This window comes from Suricata suricatta, chromosome 1, assembly GCF_006229205.1.
Source record: "Suricata suricatta isolate VVHF042 chromosome 1, meerkat_22Aug2017_6uvM2_HiC, whole genome shotgun sequence".
NCBI classification, from domain to species: domain Eukaryota; kingdom Metazoa; phylum Chordata; class Mammalia; order Carnivora; family Herpestidae; genus Suricata; species Suricata suricatta.
Window position 1 is genome coordinate 37,126,999 of NC_043700.1, and position 21,398 is coordinate 37,148,396.

General features: G+C 35.9%; 1 protein-coding gene across 7 annotated transcripts in view; it reads right to left on the bottom strand.

Annotated features, from left to right (window-relative positions):
• Window positions 1–5,940: 5,940 nt before the first annotated feature.
• RNF170 (ring finger protein 170) overlaps window positions 5,941–21,398 on the bottom strand; it is a 33,438-nt gene continuing 17,980 nt past the window's right edge. For all 7 annotated transcript variants that reach the window (XM_029936668.1, XM_029936680.1, XM_029936710.1 and 4 more), the window contains 4 exons: window positions 21,280–21,388; window positions 17,300–17,373; window positions 12,826–12,936; window positions 5,941–8,837 (listed from right to left, as the gene is read on the bottom strand). In XM_029936668.1, coding sequence (XP_029792528.1) covers window positions 8,568–8,837; window positions 12,826–12,936; window positions 17,300–17,373; window positions 21,280–21,388 — 564 coding nt within the window. In that variant the 3' untranslated portion in view covers window positions 5,941–8,567. The remainder of the gene's footprint in view (window positions 8,838–12,825; window positions 12,937–17,299; window positions 17,374–21,279; window positions 21,389–21,398) is intronic.

The window sequence follows — 21,398 nt, forward strand, 5'->3', positions numbered from 1 at the left end:
GTCTGGTTTTCTTCTCTCCATTTCTTCTCAACACTTCCTAAGGCTCACATAACTGTTCTCAACTGGTCAAAGGGTGACTGTGAGGAAACATTTTTACTTTCAGAGATGATCATCTGCCTTTTTAAAAAATTGATAGAAGCTATCAAAATGCCTGTTTTTTTAATGTTTTATTTATTTTTTGAGAGAGACAGCATGATCAGGGGAAGGTCAGAGAGAGAGGGAAACACAGAATTCGAAGACAGGCTCCAGGCTCTGAGCTAGCCGTCAGCACAGAGCCTGATGCGGGGCTCGAACCCACGAACCGTGAGATCATGACTTGAGCCGAAGTCGGATGCTTAACCAACTAAGCCACCCAGGTACCCCTCAAAATGTCTGTTAATAGTTGAATGAATAAATTGTGGTATAAAGAATTACTATACAGTGATCAAAGTAAAGCCATGGCCCACAACATAGTTTTTACACACATAAAACATGGATACTTTTTATACACATAATATTGAAGAAGTCACACAAAAGTAAATATAGGATCCGATCCTACTTTTTTAAAACTTTTTTTTTAATGTTTTATTTACTTTTGATACAGAGAGAGACAGAACATGAGAGGGGGAGGGGCAGAGAGAGAAGGAGACACAGAACCGGAAGCAGGCTCCAGGCCCTGAGCTAGCTGTCAGCACAGAGCCTGATGCGGGGCTCGAACCCACGAACGTGAGATCATGACCTGAGCCGAAGTCGGAGGCTTAACCCACTGAGCCACCCAGGCACCCCCGATCCTACTTTTTGTAGAGTAACAAAGGTAAGTGAAAGTCAGAGGAAGTTACTTTGGGAAAGAGGCAATGAAAAGGGGCTTACAGGATGGTGGTAATGTGTGTTTTGACTGAAGTGGTGGCTAAACAGTGTGTTTACTTTATGATACTTCATCATCTCACCTCTAAATCTTCATTTAGAAAATCTCTGGTGTTTATTCTACTTTAATAAACTAAAACAGTTTATTAAGCAAACAAGGGCTATACAAGACATGTAAAATTGCCTTTCTTTTAGAGAATGAGAGATATTTATAAGCTCATGTGATCTCTTCATTTGGCACCTTACATAAATATCAAAGCTGAATATATACCTTAGCTTTATATAACCATTTAAAGAATGAAAATAAATACAGGTAAATTGAGAAAGGTTGGTTAGATGTTTTTTCAAAGTCTTAAGAAGCCAAGAGCTGATTCACTTACTGACTCTTTAAGGAAAGAGATGAATACAGTTTTTAAGGAAAAAAGAAAACCCTTGACATTAAAAATATAAGTTTTCTCACAATTATTGTAGAAGGCTTAACTTTGTCTTCTTGTTTGATAAACTGGAAAAAAGTAAGCCACCTGTCCTGAGATAGGAGAGGCTAAGGACTAAAGTTGTTTTAAACTCACTGATATCAAAGTTTAGATTTTAATTTCTAGCCAACCTATGCTTTCTTTTTCTATAAACAACTTTTACTAAAAAAAACTTAGCATTCATTCTCTGGCTCTCATTATACTTATCTGTAGAGTAAAGCTATGGGACTAAATGAAGAATTCTTAATTTGGAATCCATGAATGCCAAGGTCTTTGAATCTTCTGAAAATGAAAGAAAATTATATATGTGTGTGTGTGTATGCATTTTTCTGGGGAGCTATCAATAGCTTTCATCTGTTTTTGTAAGGTCCCTTCCACTATATTCTAGAATTAGAGAAACAGATTAATTTTCATATAGATACACATATTTTCTCGAAGACTGATTAGAAGGGTTCATGTTTTGATATGATTATCAGGAATTTCAAAATTTTGTGTTTGTAAACAAATTAAAATGTGAACTATTAGATACCAGCAAGTTAAAAAAATGTTTTAATGTTAGGAGAGAGAGAGAGGCAGAGTGCTAATAGGGGAGGGACAGAGAGGGAGACACAGAATCAGAAACAGGCTCCAGGCTCCAAGCTGTCAGCACACAGCCTGACCCGGAACTCAAACCCATGAATCATGAGATCGTGACCTGAGCAGAAGTCAGATGCTTAACCAACTGAGCCACCCAGGTACCCCTATAACACTAAGTTTAAAACATCATTAGCCCTTAGTCTTTTCCTACATCACATAAACTATATACCCATCAAAAGGCCTACTACAGCTAGGGGTAACTGGGTGGCTCACCTGGTTAAGCATCTGACTTCGACTCAGGTCATGATCTCACAGTTGATGAGTTTGAGCCCTGCATCGGGCTCTGTGCTGACAGCTCACAGCCTGGAGCCTGCTTTGGATTCTATGTCTTCCTCTCTGCTCCTCCCCCACTTGTGCTCGCTCTCTAAAAAAAAAAAAAACCACACTATATACCACAGGTCTGAAAAACTAAGGACAGTGTCCAAACACGTTCAGTGTTTCTAACAAGGTGTTTATTCCTCTTGTGCATCCTTCTGGGATATAGAACAAATCAGGGTGTGCAGGTGGATGAAGAGGACAATGACTGGTAATACTTCAGATTCGCTTGCAGTCAGTATCTCAATGCTTAAAACAAATACTGATGCCATGAAGACGGTCCGGTTTTGGGAGAATAACAAAAGTTCAGTGATTGTCTTTATTTCTATAATTATCACTTCCTATCAATAGCCCTTAGAGCCCACTGGCTGGTTCTGGGAAACTCATAAGTCTTAGGGCTATAAAAACTTGAGTGCCCTTTCCTATTCTGACCCACTCCCAGGGTTTTGGGCTGCTCTTTAGCAAAATAGAAGAACCTGGAGTACATCAGTACATTTCTATTTCAAAGAGTGGTGGAAGAAAGTGTTGGTGCAAACATAAAGATACAGACGCAGAAAAGAACATTTCAACATCACAAGAGAAGACAAAAACCATATGGATCATTTTAATAAATGTAGAAAAAGCACCTGACAAAGTACAACATCGATTCATGATAAAAACCCTCAACAAAGTAGGTTTGAGGGAACATACCTCAATATAATAAAGGCCATATATGAAAAACCCACAGCAACATACTTAATGGTGAAAAACTGAGACTTTTCCCCTAAGTTCTGGAACATGACAATGATGTCCACTCCCACCACTTTTATTCAAAATAGAACTGAAGTCCTAGCCATAGCAATCAGACAATAAAAAGAAAAAGGCATTCAAATTGGTAAGAAAGAAGTAAAACTGTCACTTTTTGCAGATGACCTGATATTATATATAGGAAACCCTAGACTCCCCAACAAAATACTACTAGAACTAATAAATGAATCTAATAAGGTTGTAGGATACAAAATCAATATACAGAAATCTGTAGCATTTTTATGTATTAATAAGGAAGTAGCAGAAAGAAATTAAAAAAATAATTCCATTTATAATTGTACCAAAAATAATGAAATACCTAGGGATAAATTTAACCAAGGAGGTGAAAGTCCTATACTCTGAAAACTATAAAACATAGATGAAACAAACTAAAGATGACAACAAATAAAAGATATACTATTCTCATGGATTGGAATAATTAACATTATTACAATGTTTGTACTACCCAAAGCAATCTATAGACTCAATGCAAATACCAACAGCATTTTTCACAGAACTAGAAAAAATAACATTAAATTTTGTATGGAACCACAAAAGGCCCTGAATAGCCAAACCATTCTTGGGAAAGAAGAACAAGGGGGGAGGTATCACAATCCCAGACATTAAGATATACTACAAAGCTGTAGTAATCAAACAGTATGATACTGGCAAAAAAAAGTAGACCAGAGATTAGTGGGATAGCCCAGAAATTAATGCACTATTATGTGGCCAGTCTTCAACAAAGGAGGCAAGAATATGCAATGGGGAAAAGATAGTCTCTCTTTATTTTTTTTATATTTATTTTGAGAGAGAGAGAGAGAAAGGCCCAGTGTTGTTAGCACAGAGCCCAATGTTGGGCTCAATCTCAGGAATTGTGAGAACATGACCTGAACCAAAATGAAGAGTCAGATGCGTAACTGATTGAGCCACCCAGATGCCCCAAGACACAGTCTCTTCAACAAATGGTGTTAGGAAAACTGGACAGCTACATGCAACAGAATGAAACTGGACTACTTGATGTCAGTATACACAAAAACAAATTCAATATGGATTAAAGACCTAAGCATGGGACCTGCAACCATAAAAGTCCTTGAAGAGAGTGCAGGCAATATTCTCTCTGACATCAGCTGTAGCAACATTTTTCTAGGTATGTTCCCTAGAACATACTACTGCAAATGAAACAAGCAACAAAAAGACAACCTACTGAATGGGAGAAGATATTTGCAAATCATCTATCTGATAAGGAGTCAATATCCAAAACATATAAAGAATTTATACAACTCAACACCACCAAAGTAAATAATCCAATTACAAAATGGGCAGAAGGCATGAACAGACATTTCTCCAAAGATGTACAGATCATCAATAAACGTGAAAAGATGTTCACATCACTAATCATCAGGAAAATGCAAATCAAAACTGCAATGAGATATTATACATGTCAGAGTGGCTAAAATCAAAAGCCTGAGAAACAAGTGTTCATGAGGTGGAGAAAATTGAACCCTTTTGCACTGATGGTGAGAAGGCAAACTGGTGCAGCCACTGAAAAACAGTATGGAGGTTCCTCAGAAAAGTAATAGAATTACTATGTGATCCAGCAATTCACTACGGGGTCTTTACCCAAAGAAAATGAAAAAACTAATTCAAAAAGATATAGGCACCCATATGTTTACTGCAGCATTATTTACAATGGCTAAGATATGAAAGCAGCCCACATGTCCATTGAAAGATGAAAAAGTTGCAGTGTGTGTGTGTGTGTGTGTGTATACACAATAGAATAATACTCAGCCATAAAAAAGAATGAAATCTTGTTATTTGCAACAATATGGATGGATCTGGAGGGTATAATGGTAAGTGAAATGAAGTCAGAGAAAGACAAATACTGTATGATTTCACTCCTATGGAATTCAAGAAACAAATCTAAGAAAGAAATAGGTAACCCTACTTAACCTCTTAAATATTATATATCTATATAAAATACAGAGAACCAGTGGGGAGATGGGTGAGGTGATGGGTGGACTCAGTGAAGGGGATTAAGAGCCCAGGTATAATGTTGAACACTGAGGAATGTATAGAACTGTTGAATCACTGTACTGTACACCTGAACTAATATAATATTAACTGTATGTTAATTATATTGGAGTTAAAGTTTAAAAAGTAAGTTAAAAAAAAGAACATTTCAGTTCTCAAATATAAGCTCAAAAGAAATAGGGATGGAGAATCAGGGTATAGGCCTAATTTCTAATTCACCTATATTGTCCAGAATAGATTGCCCGGATCAAAAAATTTTCCTCAAGAACATTTCTTCTTTTTCAATTTAAAATTATCTTAAGCATAATTAATTAGAAATGTGATGAGGTACACTTGGGTGGCTCAGTCTTCACTCTTGAGTTGGGCTCAGGCCATCATCTCTCAGTTGGTGAGATCCAGCCCTGCATCAGGCTCTGTGCTGACAGTGCAGAGTCTGCTTGAGACTCCCTCATCCACCTCCCTGCTCTCTGCCCCTCCCTCGTTGGTGTGTATGCACACTCTTTTTCAGAATAAATATTTTTAATTTTTTAATCATTTATTCTTTTTTGAGAGACAAAGAGATAGGGCATGAGCTGGTAAGGGGCAGAGAGAGGGGAAGACACAGAATTGGAAGCATGTTCCAGGCTCTGTCTGAGCTGTCTGCACAGAGCCCAAGGTGGGGCTCAAACTCATGACAGCGAGATCATGACCTGAGCCAAAGTCAGATGCTCAACCAGCCACTCAGGCACTCCAACAAATAAACATCAAACAAAAAAATAGAAGAAATGTGATGAGCATCAGATGTCCATTAGTGGACATTTCAGTGCTATTTCAGGAGTTCTGAATTTTAAAGCAAATATTAAAAAAAGGACACAAGTTTTTAATTTTAGATACGTTGCTTTTATTCAAAAGAGTATCCGCTTGACAACTTAAATCACAAAGTTTGGACCCAACCATGAGTCCACTGAAACAGTCCTTTGAGGTTTGTATCTGCACAGCCACAGGGACTGACAAAGTCTTTTCGTCTCTTGTTGCTCTCAAATGCTGGGAACTGTGTGGTAGCTGAAACCACTGTTCCAGTGGACAGTTATAATAATTGTTTCTCCATCGTGTTCCCCACAGAGCTGCCCAAAGTTATCTTCTCCTTCTGGGGTTGTTTTTGGCCATGTTTTTGTGAAAGTTACAATATTGCTATTTACAAAGATCCAAATTGTTCTTTTGATTTATATGATCTAACTCTGAATCATAAAGTAATACTATGATGTTTAAAACACTGACTGACTACTTACTTTAAATACTCTCTCAGATCCCTTCCACATATATTACCAGTGATCAGTAAAGAGGACATAATAAGCAGGTCTAAAATTCTGAGATGTCTACATGTTCCCTTTTTAGTTTAATAAGACTTCATTTTATATAGTGTTCTTGTATGTTACAAGATTGGTACTATACACTTCTACCAGGAGAGTCTTAGAAAGAATTCCAAATATTACAATAAAATTGTAACTACAAACATGACACGTGAAGCAGAATACATGCACAGAAAATTAAATCTTTTCCAAAAAATGACACTGCTGTAGCCCTACACCTAATCTGTAATTGGTGAAAAATCCATTTCTAGTCTGGTAAGTGGTGGTGTAGAAACTTCTTAACTCATTACTTTTCAACTTGTGACTGCAGCTGAAATGTTTTCTATGAAGCATGCCACTGTCTGCATTAGACATTTGATTTGGAAGTGTAGAATTAGGATTCATGAAGTCTTGGTGTATAACCTTTCTAGACCTTTCCTCTTAGAATCACCTAAGTTAAGCTACTCCAATGTGTTCTGAAAGACTTCCCAAGCATCCCACTTTCTCTCCTGCTTCTCCTCTTCATAATAACCTTTTTATCTACTTGAACCCACACTAGGAAGTCTAAGAATATAGTTAATACCTGTTCAGTCACTTATTTGTGTGTGGGTTCAGGCAAAAAAAAACTTTGGCCTGTAACATATGGATTTCATCTGTGAAAAGGAAGGCCTTCACATAACTGTCCTAAGGATAAAATTAAAAGTATGTAAGAAATGCTTTAATTATAATGTGCTATGTCTAAGCACTGCTTTTCTCTATGACAAGCAACAGCTTTGTCCTAGGCTCAAATTAGAAAACACGGTTATTGATATTTCATTCAGCATCTCATTAGTTGATGACTACTTAGACTGATGAACTTGAAGGAATGTGATAGATTTGGTTTTTTTCTCCCTATTACTACATAATGAGGCTCACTAATAATACCTGAACAGACAGTATGACTATCAGTGACTGCAGGTGACATATCTAACACTGACCCCTGGGCATCAATGACTACCCTGCTGTCCGCTTTGCAAATGAGTAGTGCCACCAGAAGGAGTTAGGATTTCATAACACTTGTGGTTTTGAATATTCTAAAACAGAAAACTGCAGATGAGAGCACCAGGGATTTAAGCTGTAGCTATCAAAAAAGGTAACTTTCTTAGTGAATTGCCCTGACATTTGCTCCTTCAGTTAGACCTGAAGAATCTGGGCTCTATGCTGCCATCTAGGGACAGTTTACAAAAGTTTTCTGACCAGAGAAAATCAAATTTGCCCATTCGGTTGGTAGAGCTCACCAGTAATTTCTCTTTTCAAATTTAAATAGTGTTCCTTTACCCTCCTAATGTTTTTAATGCTCATAACTATGAAAATCTACTTTCCTTAGAAATGCATCAAACTACTATGTGTTTGCAGTATCAGAGAGGTTCGTGAAAAAAATTCCCCTTTACAGTTACTTGTATATACCATTCTTATAAAAGGACCAAACTCTTGTTCAAATGTCCTAAGTGAGAAAATCAAGAGTAATGACTGGAGATCAATGTCTTATATCCTGTAATTCTTCTACTGATAAAGATCTGTCTTATAAACCAGAATATGAATCAAATTATAAACTTCAAGTTTCTTCTTTCATTTTTTGTTGTTACTATTATTATTGTTACAATTATATCAGAATGAAAAAGCACAGCTGCTCTGAGTGCATAAAACTTCGCTAGTACTCAAAGAAACACTGACTTTCTCCCAATATTGTACAGTATTTTATTGTAACAAAAATATTTAGACGCATCTCATAGCAATATATTATCATATAGGTACTCACTGAGAAGGATAAATTGGATAAACTGTAAAACGTTATCTTACTATATATATCCAATTAATCTGAGTAATTTTTGGGAAAAAAGATATAAAAATCATCCCTTTTTATATAATTCCAGAGACACCATAGACAACACAGAATCAAGATATAATTGTAAATTATTATAATTCTAACTTTAATATTAGAACCTGTACATGTATAAATTCCAGTCATGTATTGCTAGACATTTGCTAAATGAAATAAAATGTTCGTCATACAGTGGTTTTATGCTCGGACAATAATATTCAAATACTTTATGTTGCCATGAGTCCTGTTTGATTTCACACATTAGCTGAATTACTTTAGTAAACTCACATTTTTTCACCTGTTTAGTCTCTGTGTTATCACTTCTCGATACATAATAGAGATGTAGATGAGCAACAAAAAGATGACAAAGAAATCATCTAGAAAGCCTAGAATTCCAAACAAGGCTTCAGGTACAAAATCTAGAGGTGATATAAGATAGAAAAAAGCTCCCATTAAACAAAGTATTATCCTGATGCGGAACATCCAGAAAAGGCCCCCAACTGAAAACATTTCCCTGAATGCATGCCTCAGTAAAGTGGGTAGATCCATAATTCTTTCCATAATCTGGCAGAGGAAAGAACAAATAGGATTTGTTATCTAATATGTCAGACTTGAAAATAATACAATTTTCTTACAATGTGCAAATGCAGTTAACATGAGTTAAGGAGTTTCACATATTTTACAGTTATATATTTTACTTCAGGCAGATCTTTCATTACTAGGTTCTTATAAAATAGATCTTATTGCAGATAACTAGAAGGCAACTAAAATGTCCACAAACTTGAAAATATAGGATGCAGTGAGGCAAAACTCAAGCCTCTATTTGAATTAATAAACGAAATGAGGAACCTCCCAAATCTCAGCTCTAAAGTCAGACAGGTCTGGGTTTAAACTCCAAGTCAATCACTTAGTAGTCTGGTGCCCTTGGGGCAAGTTGTTTAACCTCCTAGAGATCCAGCAACAACTAACGGAGTATGATGTGCCACAAGCACTACTAAATGGTCCTTGTCTGTTGCTAGATAATATATAAGTAGTATACATTATAGACATGTTAACTTGGAGGACTTTGACAGTCTGAGAATAGCAATGAAAGGGACTCTATCTTAAGATGTTTATTTGGCTTTCGTTTAAGTGAATTACTAACTGCCACAGTGATTTTTGGAATGCCAGATCCTACCTTTCTGAAAATGATTAAGTTTCTGAATATGTAAAGAAACACCAATTACTGGGATTTTAAATAAGTGAGCATAATTTTCACAGCTGAAAATGTACAAATTACATAAATTTTTTAAAATTGAGGGATTCAGAGAAATTAGAAGACTCATAAACTACTGGTGGGAATGATTGGCCTCCTGGCAGTTCCTCTAAATGTTAAACATAGAATTATCATAATATCCAGCAATTCCATAATGAGGTATATACCCAAGAGGAATAAGAACATATGTCCAGACAAAAACTGGTAAACAAACGTTAATGGAAACATTATTCATAATAATGAAAAAGTAGAAACAATTCAAATGTCCATCAACTGAATGGATAAACAAAATGTGATATATTATTTAGCCATAAAAAGCAATGAAGTTCTGATATTTATATCACAATATGGATGAACCTTGAAAACAGCAAGCTAAGTGAAACAAGTCAAAGACAAAAGGCCATATACTGTATGATCCCATTTCAATGAAATGATGAAGTATTCAAAATAGCCAAATCTATAGAGACAGAAAGTAAATTAGTGGTTGCCAAGGTCTGTGGGGAGGGGACAGGAAAGGGGAGAATGGGAAAGGATGGGATGATGAAAATATTCTAAAACTAGATTATAGTGATAATTTGATTACATTTACACTGAATACATGAAAGACCATTGAATTGTATACAGGTTGCACTTTATGACATGTAAAATACATCTAAATAGAGCTGTTAAGAAATATCTATTTGTCTTGCTTTGAGCAAGTTAGTTTATCCTTTAACTGCAAACTTCTCATTTGTTTTGTGTAGTCTACTCATTGACTACATGATCTATAAGGTCCTATGTAGTAATAAACTACCATGACTTCTCAATATAATTTCTTTCTTTATCTTATTTCTCACGGGCTGGGAGATGCAGAGAAACTGGCCAGAGGAAGAAAGTCACTTCCTATGGTCATTCCACTGTAACAGTTCAGCTATTTTTAATAATCCATATAATTACTATATCCAAGTCTAGGTATGTATTTTGTTTATTTAACAAGTGCCAAATGAGAGGGATGGGGAGACACAAATGGGAAGAACTATTTTCTAAGGAAACAATTTTATAAACTCCACCAGATAATCTTATAAATCCTTTTTGGAAAACTGGTCACAAAAAATAAAATGGTCTTTTTAGAATCACTTCCAAATGTTAATTTCCTATTCTTTATGGGAGAAACTAATATTTAAAGCAAGACAGGTACACAATTTTCACGAAGTCTATGGTAAGTTAGTTTAAATATTCTAGTAACCAGACAGTATATCTTTTGAATATTTTTCTGTCCTTTATCAGAGCTATTTGTTGACTTCTCATATGGTATCATTTACATAAAATCTATAATAAATAGGCAAGAAGTATGAAATGGGTTATTAAGAAATGTCTGCATATTAATCACAATTTTACTCCAACTTAGCAGGCTGCAGCATATCAAAGTAAGAGCTAAATGTCTCTATTACATTATGATTTCAGAACCTATGAGGACTTCTTATTAAATATCTGATATGTACCAAAAAATAATAATTGAGCAATGGTATGCTTCACACTTATAAATATGAATGGATATCTTAAAATGATTTTTTTAAGGTCAGTGGTAGTTCTTGAATTTGGAACATGTGAATTTTCAAAGAATCATCATATAGATGTCACTGCAGAACATATTTAAAAAATGCTGGATGAAAAATAGAAGAAGAAATTCCCAGATAACTGTGGAGGACAACACTGATTAGATTGTTTTCTTTTTGTTTAAAAATCTAGAAGATTTAACCTTTATCCACACGGATATGCCTTTAAATGTACATGACACCACAGTATAAGGAACATGTGCAAGGGTGCACAAGAGCACACAAGTGTTTAATACTGAAACATTTTAATAGCTTATATTCTTGACTGCAAGTGTAGTATCAATTCTTAAGGATAGCTTATTCATTTATTCAACAAATATTAAGGGCCTCTTGTATCCCATGCATTACAATTGACAATGAGAATATAACAATGAATATATAAACATGGCCCTTGCCCTCATGAAGCTTTTACTACTGAGAAAAAGATACTGAACAAGATATGAGTACTGTTTGTAATAAATGCTACAAAGGAAATGTATGGAGGGACAACAATAGAGAATACCTTAGCTGATTAGGGAAACCCTCTTTGAGGAAGGTCCATTTAATAGTGACCTAAAGGATAAGAAAGCAGAGGGACAAGCACCCCAAACCAAGGGGTCACGTGTAAAAGCATTAGGTGGAAAGACTTGAAGTGTATTTTGAGAGCTGAAAGGTGACTGGCGGAGGTGAAGCATTTTGGATGAGGGGAAGGGAGAGACCAGGTCATGCGGGGCTGTGTAGGCACAGTAAGGAGTTAGAACATTATTCCACAATGTTGGAAGTTTTAAAATATAAGAATATCATGGTCTTACTTATGTTTTCAAAATATTACTTGGGCTGCTCTGCAGAGAAAAAAGTCACAGTGAAGGGGCCACTTGCAGTTATTCTAAGCAAGAGATGATGGTGGCTTGGGCTAGTATGATGGCTATATATACAGGACAGTTTTATGAAACAAAAATGACAGGATTTCCCAAAAAGAGAAAAGAAATGATGCCAACTTTTTTAGAGACAGATGAAGAGAATGAGAAATCAAAATTAAGACTGAAAACGGGAGTACACTGAGTTCAATACTGTGCATGTCGTGTTTGAGGTGCATATGGGACATCCAAGTGGAGAGGTACAGTCTAGAGCTCAGAGGACAGGTCTAGGCTTTCCATATAAATCTGTGTGTAGAGTATTCTGATTTTTGAAGTACATATTTAGTCATGCACATTATTTCTAGAATTCTTGGTTAGACTTTGAAAAAACTGGAATGAGTCAGTAAATGTGACAGTTTATAATCTATCAAATGCCATTTTGGGGGGGAGGAGGTAAACTGTAAAGTTAATATGTCCTTTAAAAATCAAATGCTTTTGAGTAGCTAAAATGATATACAAAAAAAACCTGCCCTACACCCAGGGTTACTCAGGAAAACATTTCAAACAGGAGATCAGAGTAAGTAAAAAAGAGGAAAACACAACTGTAAAACTTTTCAGAAGTTCTCAAGTTACACGCTTCTTTCATAAAGACTTTTATAATCCTCCTTTTTTTAGATAGAAAACTGTAGTTCTTGGGAGAGTATAATTCAGTGATTAACAACAATGATGAAGTTAGTTAAAACTTTACCTAACACACATAAACAATGAGATTTTTTATAGTCAAAGAATACTTGTTGGTAACTCTCACCTTACAAAAGAGAAGTATCATTATAGTGTAACTTTGCACCTGCCATAACATTACTTACAGATCTGGGCTGCCCTGAGAATCTTCGGTTATAATCATTAATATCTTGACGCAATGATACAACATCCTGAGACTGGTCATTTTCACCAAATACTGTTAGCAGTAAAGTTACCTGTATATTACAAACAACAACAACAAACCACTGTTATACCTTTCTGTAGCATTAATTTTTCATTTTGTGTTATAATTTAACAGAATTAGAAAAGTTTCTAAATTTATATTTCACTCATTTCTTCTAACAAAGATAACATGGGGAAGGAAATAACCTATCATTGCTTTATAATAAAATCTAATGCAAAATGTAATTTGATTTCCTATAAAATCAAATGGGTACCTTAACCAAACACTGGTTCTAATATTTTCCAGTTCACACCAGGAGAAAAGTCAATAGTTCTCTGTTTGGACTAACAAATATTCGAAGGTATAAGAAAGATGAAAAAAATATTCAGCAGCAAAGTGACATAAAAATATATATCACTCAGAGAGAAAAATTAGGGATTTTTTTTTTTGAGAGAGTGAGTGTGTGTGCATGCAGGGGAGGGGCAGGCAGAGAGGGAGAGACAGATCTCCAGCAGGCTCTGTGCTGTCAGTATGGAGCCCAGTATGGAGCCCGGCATGGAGCTTGATCCCATGAATGGTGAGATCATGACCTGAGCTGAAATCAAGAGGACATTCAACTGATTGACCCACACCCAGGCGCCCCTGGAATTTCTTTTTTTGATTAAAATAATTATTGTTCAACCTCACTGGTATTTGAAGTATCTTTGAATACTACCAAACAGAATACAGGGATTAAGTTATTGCAGGGACCCACTCTCAAGTACCCATCCCTACTATACTCAAAAAAGTAATTCATGATACTGTAAAACAACACAATACTTTTAGCCTGGTTTCCTCCATGGTAGAGGTAAAAATATACAAATATTTCAGGAGTATAACTGGGGTAATCTGAAGATGACAGTATCTTGAAAAACCAGTACAGGGGTGCCTGGGTGGCTCAGTTGGTTAAGCGTCCAACTTCAGCTCAAGTCATGATCTCACGGTTTGTGGGTTCAAGCCCCGCATCAAGCTTTGTGCTGACAGCTGAGTCTGGAGCCTGCTTTGCATTCTGTGTCTCCTTTTCTCTCAGCCCTTCCCCTGCTCACGCTCTGGCTCTCTGTCTCAAAAATAAATAAACATTAAAAAAATTAAAAAGAAAAAAAGAAAAACCAGTACATTAAAAAAAATAATGCCTATGGAAATAGGAAATGTACAGTAAGATAAAAATGGGAAGGAGCAGTAACAGATTTAGGTTTTAATCATCTAGCTGTTTTTATCCTTCCTCGGTTCATCTATAAAACCAGAACTTCCCACTACTCAGATGCTTTCCAGTCAGACAAAGGAGAGACAAAAAGCTGCAGGTGGTAGGAAAGCAGGTACAGCCTCTTTTCACAAATTTGTTAGTAAAAATGCTTCTTTCAATAAATAATAATTGAGTACCTACTATAGGCGGGGCACTGTGCTGAGGGCTACATATACTGAAAAAATGAAGACATAGCGCTGCCCCTTGCTAACCACAACACCCAAGATAGAAGGGGGACGCAGACCTGTTCAACAGCCTGTTATACGGCACTGTGGTGGGGGTTATAATGATGTTTGAGAGGAAGGACTTCTGCTTCGGGTGCCCAGAAAGCTGGAAACAAGCTGGCCCTTGAAGTCAGCTAGGACTGCTGGTATGTTCGTGTATACATTCAGGAAGAGAAGTGGTGGGTGTGTTACAGTCAGAAGCAGCAGCCTGTGCACTATTTCCAGCGAAACAGGATGGGGAACAGGTATCTGCCACCTGTCTTGCTTCCAGGATCATTTATTCTACAGTTAGGGAACCAAAAGCTATTATATAAAAACAATTTTATCTCCACCTCTTTAGCCTCTAATAATTTATGGGTGGTCCAAAGGATATCACCTGCTAATACATATATGTCCTATGAAAAGCCATAGATAGAGCCAAGAAGAGGGAACAGGTGGCAGAACTAACTCTTTATTGCTAGACCTATGGCCTGGTCTCAGAGTTACTGGCAGATAGCTAAAGATTATGAGAGGTGGTATTGGCAAATAAAGTTCAGTGTTGACTGCCTTGTGTCACAAATCAAATTAGCCAGAGAGGCAGTACAAAAAAAGAAAGAAAAAAAGGATTTTCCTCCTGCCATGTGCTATAAAGTCAAATGTGAAAGAGGCAGAATTTGGGAATGTACAAGCAAGGAGGAAAGAAGATAAAGCCCTGAACTTCTCTCTCTACACACAAAAAAAGGAAGCAGTAAAGGGGGTAAATGGATGGCCAGAACAAAGTTGAAAGTATCTGTGCACGCATGCATGTTCATATAACAATACATGCTATATGGTTTTATTCATATAAGGTCCAAAAATCAGACAAAACTAAACAATAACTTATGTAAACCTATAAAGAAAATCAAAGAAATGCTTATTAAAAGTCAGTAGTAGTTGCCTCTAGGAGAGGATGAAAATTTGGAAGAGGTCCCAAAGAGTTTGTTGGCCAGTTTTACTTCTTCTGAGTGGAGTGGTGATTACTGAAGTGTTGGTTTGTAGTAATTCAATAAGCAATACTTCTTTGTTTTGTGTGCTTTTTTGTATGTCTGTTATATTTTACAAAGAATTCTTGAAAAATTGTTGCCTCTTCATTTTGTTTATTTTCTGATCTCTGTGGGTTTATGCCTTTACAAAATGTCCTGTTCTTTTAGTGGGATTGTAACCAATAGTAAATATATGTGTTCAATTTGACATCTTAACTTGGAATCTCTTTATCCTTTTTAGGACTTCATTTTGCACACTGGAAGACTTCCTATGGAGCTGCTGTCTTTCTCATGTTCATAACTCATTATTAGAAAGGTAATTATCTTAATGTTTATTTATTTTGAGAAAGAAAGACAGAGCGTGAGTCAGGGAGGGGCAGAAAGAGAGGGAGACACAGAATCCCAAGTAGGCTTCAGGGTCTGAGCTGTCAGCACAGAGCCCTATGTGGGGCTCGAACCCACAAACTGTGAGATCATGACCTGAGCTGAAGTCAGACACTTAACCAACTGAGCCACCCAGACACCCCAGTATGATTTTAAATGAAAAATAAGTATATATGAAATTATGAAAAAATATAGTATACAACTGATAGAATGTTCTACTTTACTATACTTGCTAATTAAAAAACTAAAAACTTCATTTTCTCGAATTTTTCAGTATTTTGTTTTTCCAGTTTGTCAAAGAAACTGAGAAAAGGTGGCACATATCATCTGTGCTGATATTTCAGTCTTCAATATATGTTTATAAAAAGTTACTGTTTCCCTCCTAAAGTAGCTTCTATACTAACTGTACTGGTCTGATCTCCAAAAGAGACATTTTAACAAATTATTATCCATCACAGAAAGCTATCTAGACCCTCATTGGAGAAGGGCAGATTAAAAATGAATTAAAAAGGAAATATATTTTTTTCAAAAGAAGTATATGTAGGGGGATATTTGTTTAAGCCTGATTGGCTAGCTCAGCTTAGCTATAATACTTTGCTAGTATTATAATAAAGACTTATTAGAATTTTAAGGATGATTTATTTATCAGCTGTTTTTAATTACAACTAAAATATTTCAAAGGGAATTTTTTTTGGTGTCTTAATTTAAGACATTTTAAAAAATAATGGAGGGATGCCAGGGTAGCTCAGTAGAGCATCCAGCTTGGCTTTGGTTTAGCTCATGATCCTAGGGTTGTGGAATTGAGCCTTGTGCAGGGCTCTGCCCTGAGAGTGGAGCATACTTGAGATTCTCTCTCTCTCCCGTTGTGCCTCTCCCCTACTCATGTTAGAACTACCCTATGATGCAGCATCTGCACTGCTGGGTGTTTACCCAAAGAATACAAAAATACTCATTCAAAGGGTTACATGCACCCAAAAGTATTATCTATAATAACCAAATTATGGAAACAGCCCAAATATCCATCGACTGATGAATGAAGAAAATATAGTACAGTTATTACTAAGCCATAATAAAAAATGAAATCTTGCCATTTACAGTGACATGGATAGGGCTAGAGAGTATTATTTACATGAAATAAGTCAGTCAGAGAAAGACAAATATCATGATTTCACTCATATGTGGAATTTAAGAAACCAATAAGCAAAGTGGGGGAAAAAAAGAGAGAGAGACAAACCAAGAAACAGACCCTTAACTATAGAGAACAAACTGATGGTTACCAGAGGGGCAGATACATTAAGTACATGATGGGGATTAAGGATGAGCTCACCCTGGATGAGCTCAGGGTGATATATGCAAGTGTTGAATCACTATATTGTACATCTGAAACTAATATTACACTATATGTTAACTGGAATTCAAATTAAAACTTTAAGATAATAAAAATAATTCAAAATTTAGATGCAGAAATTATAAAAATTTACATAATGAACTAGCATAAATGATGCTTTCTGGATAAAACATTACCGTTTGTCTACAGATTGGACAACTGATTGCCCCAAGCCATGAACCATATCGCCAGTATGCAATAATGCAGGTACCTAAGGAGAGAAAAACATTAATACTGATGTTTTAAATTTTAAAGCCCATGAGTCCTCAGAAAGTTTCAAATATTTTAAATATTTTATAGTATCATCTTATTTTAAAATATTTTTATTTCATCCAACCAACTGTTCAGGCAAATTCAAATCTAGTAATAATTCCCAGCCATTAGAAAATATTTTTATTTAAACTACCAGTTAAGATAAACATTTTTATACACTCCAAAGCAAGAATATGTTAACTGCTTTAATACTGTGAGGCTTAGTAGAAAATATTGCATTTCCTATGTAAAACAAATAAAATAAACATCACTGCAAATATGATAACCAACAAATCACAGCATACATTTTCTGTTCCAAATTTGGTATATATGCTCCAAAACCATAGCTTCTATTTTTTAAGAATTTAGAATGCCAAATTACAGTAGTATCAATAATAATAATAATAATTAAGCACTATGAATAAGGAACCAACGGATACAAAGAGTACATGCTATCTTACCTAATAAAGTTTATAATATAGTTCAATAATTCAATCAACTTTTATATTGGGTGGATTTGATTTTTCTGCCTGAAGCTGTTCATGAGCAGCAGACAACTAAACGCAGCCTAAAGGAAGAGCTTATAGACCTCAAAATTAGCAAGTAAGCTGAGCATATAAGCACTAAAGTAACAAATGAAGAAGGAATATTTTATTTGTTTTGTTTATTTATGGAGAAGAAGAAGAAGAAAGAGGAGGAGGAATATTTTTAAATCCTGTCTGATTGTTTAAGGGCCCAATTCATTTCTCCTCTGCAGGACACCTGTTTCTCAGACCATTCAGGTCCCATTGTGAATCTGAACTAAGTGCTTCCAGTCTCCCTTCTACCTCCAAGATCTTTTCTGTATTCTTTTTTTTTTTTTTTAAGAAGAGTGGTTTCTTTTTTCCTAATGTTTATTGATTTTTGAGAGACAGAGAAAGAAAGTGCAAGCAGGGGAGGGGCAGAGAGAGACGAAAACACAGAATCCAAAGCAGGCTCTAAGCTCCGAGCTATAAGCACAGAACCCAACGTGGGGCTTGAACTCATGAACTGCGAGATCATGACCTGAGCTGAAGTTGGATGCTTAACTGACTGAGCCACCCAGGTGCCCCTATCTATCTAGGTTAGCCCTCCTGCATTCCTTATTCTTATTCTTCCAGATCAAATAAATGTCTAGAATTTGGAATAAACAATGACAGTCAAATTGAGAAGTTCAAGCTGATATACTGAAATCAATCAGAAGATAGTTAAATCTCAAACTATATAATATTGAGTACAAAAGGTATGTAGAAGGGAGAATTCTGGGATGTATCAGAGAGTCATTTGTAGATGAGAAAGGATTTGAACTGAATTTTGTAGGATAGGTAAGATTTAGAAATAGGAAACAGGAGGGAGAATGCTCCAAGTTTTATGAATAGCAAAGAGCAAATGCCAGAAGTAGAAATGAATAGTATGTAAGGAGACTGGTGAGCATCCAAGGGGCTAAGCAAAGGCTATCCAAATTGGACATTACAATGACTGGGGAAAAACTGGTTCGGTGATTTAAAGATGAATTTAAAAGCTAAACAATCTTTATCTGATATCTTTTCCTACTTTCAGAGTGTTGTGTAAGCTAATATTTATTAAGTAGTTTGAGCACTCTAATTTCATATAGAAACTATATGATAGCAAAACTTATAAATCTTGTTAGTATTAAAATCTGTAATGATGCCTTAGTTCTATCTATGACCTTTTCACTCAAAAGTTCAATGTGTTTTGACATATGTTAACATATTTAATCCCACATCTCTTTTCTACAAATTGGGGTACAGGTGTCCTTGCTTTGCAAATTATGTAATGGCCACTGCCTGCACAGAAAAACTATGGCCCAACAAATGAAACACTTCAGTTCACATACATCTGCTGAGATATGCTCAATGTTTTCCCTTTTCTTCAACATTCCCCCGCTATAAAAAGATCCACCTAAATAAGATGGTAGGAGAGACAATGACATTAATCTGGGTCATAATCTCTCTCAATCTATTTATCTGTAAATTAAATAAAACAATGTGGGTTAAAATGCAAGTAAGATAAAGTCTGTTGCTGTTATTCTTAACTGGCTGTAAAGGAACAGAACTGTAGCTCCATATACAGGAACTAAGCTAAGGTGCTCTGGATATATTTGGAATCAATATACTTGAACTACTATTCAAAGAAACACATTTCTGTTTGAGAAGCTGAGTAACTAGTTTTTTAAATCTTTGAACCTAGAGACAGTAAATAAGTGTCTAACAAGTACAGCAGGATATCAGAAGCAATCTACCCAATTACCTCAGACCCAGAAACCAAGAACACAATACAGCCATCTTTCAATTGACTGGATTATCCACTCAGTGAATTACCTAAACCTAGACTGGCAAAGAGAGTTCATCTAGCCTGCCAAACCTCACTGATGCTTAACACTTGTCCGAAGTACTGTGTTAAAGGATGGTCATTGAGGCCATATCCAGACTCAGAAAGAATGTCCAATTGATTAGAAATATCCACTAGAGGTTTGAGAGGGGGGAAAGTATGTGCTTGCTCTGTGGCCATTTATTTCCCTCTATCTGACCTTTCATAACTTTGCCGCTCATTAACATTCCCAACAGACAAAGATAGACACTAAGTGTTTTATAACTTGTTAGCTAACTTAGGCAAAAACTTTAGGGAAGACAAAGAAATTAATGGATGATGCAATTATGGGATTGGTTAGGTATAGAAAAAGAACTGAAACCCTTGCATTGCACAATATGGATTTCAAAGTATTATGTCCTCCCTGAAAGCATAAATAATAGCACTATATACCTAATAATTCTATATAATATCAAACAAAAGATACAATGGGGAGAAAGAAACTTAAAGGATCATTGTATGCTATATTTTAAATTAGTCTTAAAATGGAAAATGGGTACATTTGGAGAACAATTAGAACCCTATCTTGAAAATAGCCATCGGAACAAAAACAAAACACTACAAATAAAACAATAGGTCTAGTGAATGGATAAATGTTAAGTAGAGAGTAGTTATGTAAGCCACTAATCACATAATAGAATGGACCACAGAGTTTGAGGTAGACCTACATTTAAAATCTGGCTCTTTCCTTTAGCAAGAGAACTGTATGGGTTACCCTTTATAAAATTTCTTAACACAGTTTTGGTTTCCTCATATATGGAGTTCAATGCAATAAAGTAAATGTCCAGCACATAGCAGGTATGTAATACCTGACTCTCTCCCCAATCTCACTGGAGCATAATAAGCAATGACTATATGATACCTTGTTCTCTATGAAATCTTTCTGGAGGAAAGAAATGCCCAGAGGTAGAAAGGAAGAAAGCACCCCTTTCTGATAGTAAGTATGAAATCAGTTTTCCTTCTTGTCCTACTATATGCTCTAGGTTCCTCATTCTTTCTTACCAACCCTCTTGATGTCACACACACACACACACACACACACACACACACACAGCAGGCTAATAACTTTTGTGCTGATGCAGGGTAAAAAGGAGGTAGGACAGCTAAGGAAAGGTCTTGGGAGGGTCCTAGAGAGAACTTCCTCCCTTGGGAAGGCCTACCAAAAAGTGATAAACAATGAAGGATTCAGTGAATCCATATACTTGAATTTGTTCAAGCAAACACATTTCGGTTTATTGAGAAGTTGAATAGTTACTGTTGTTGTTGTTTTTTATCTTTGAGCTCACAGCCACTAAATAAAAGTGGCTAACAAGTAGAACAGGATATCAGGAGCAATCGACCCCATCTGTGAAATATAAAATGTGACAAAGTAAATTAGGAATCCAGTCCGTGTACACATGTGGGTCTTGGCCTAAATAGTCACTTTTACCAAATCTAGCACTGTTTGCTTGCTTACCACAAAAAAGATGTCCACAGTTTGTTTCGACAGGGAAGGAGGCTTGATGTAAACAGATTGGACAATACATGTCGGTGTAGAACTGCTGTCGGGCAGCAGCAGGGGCATCCTGAGGAGAA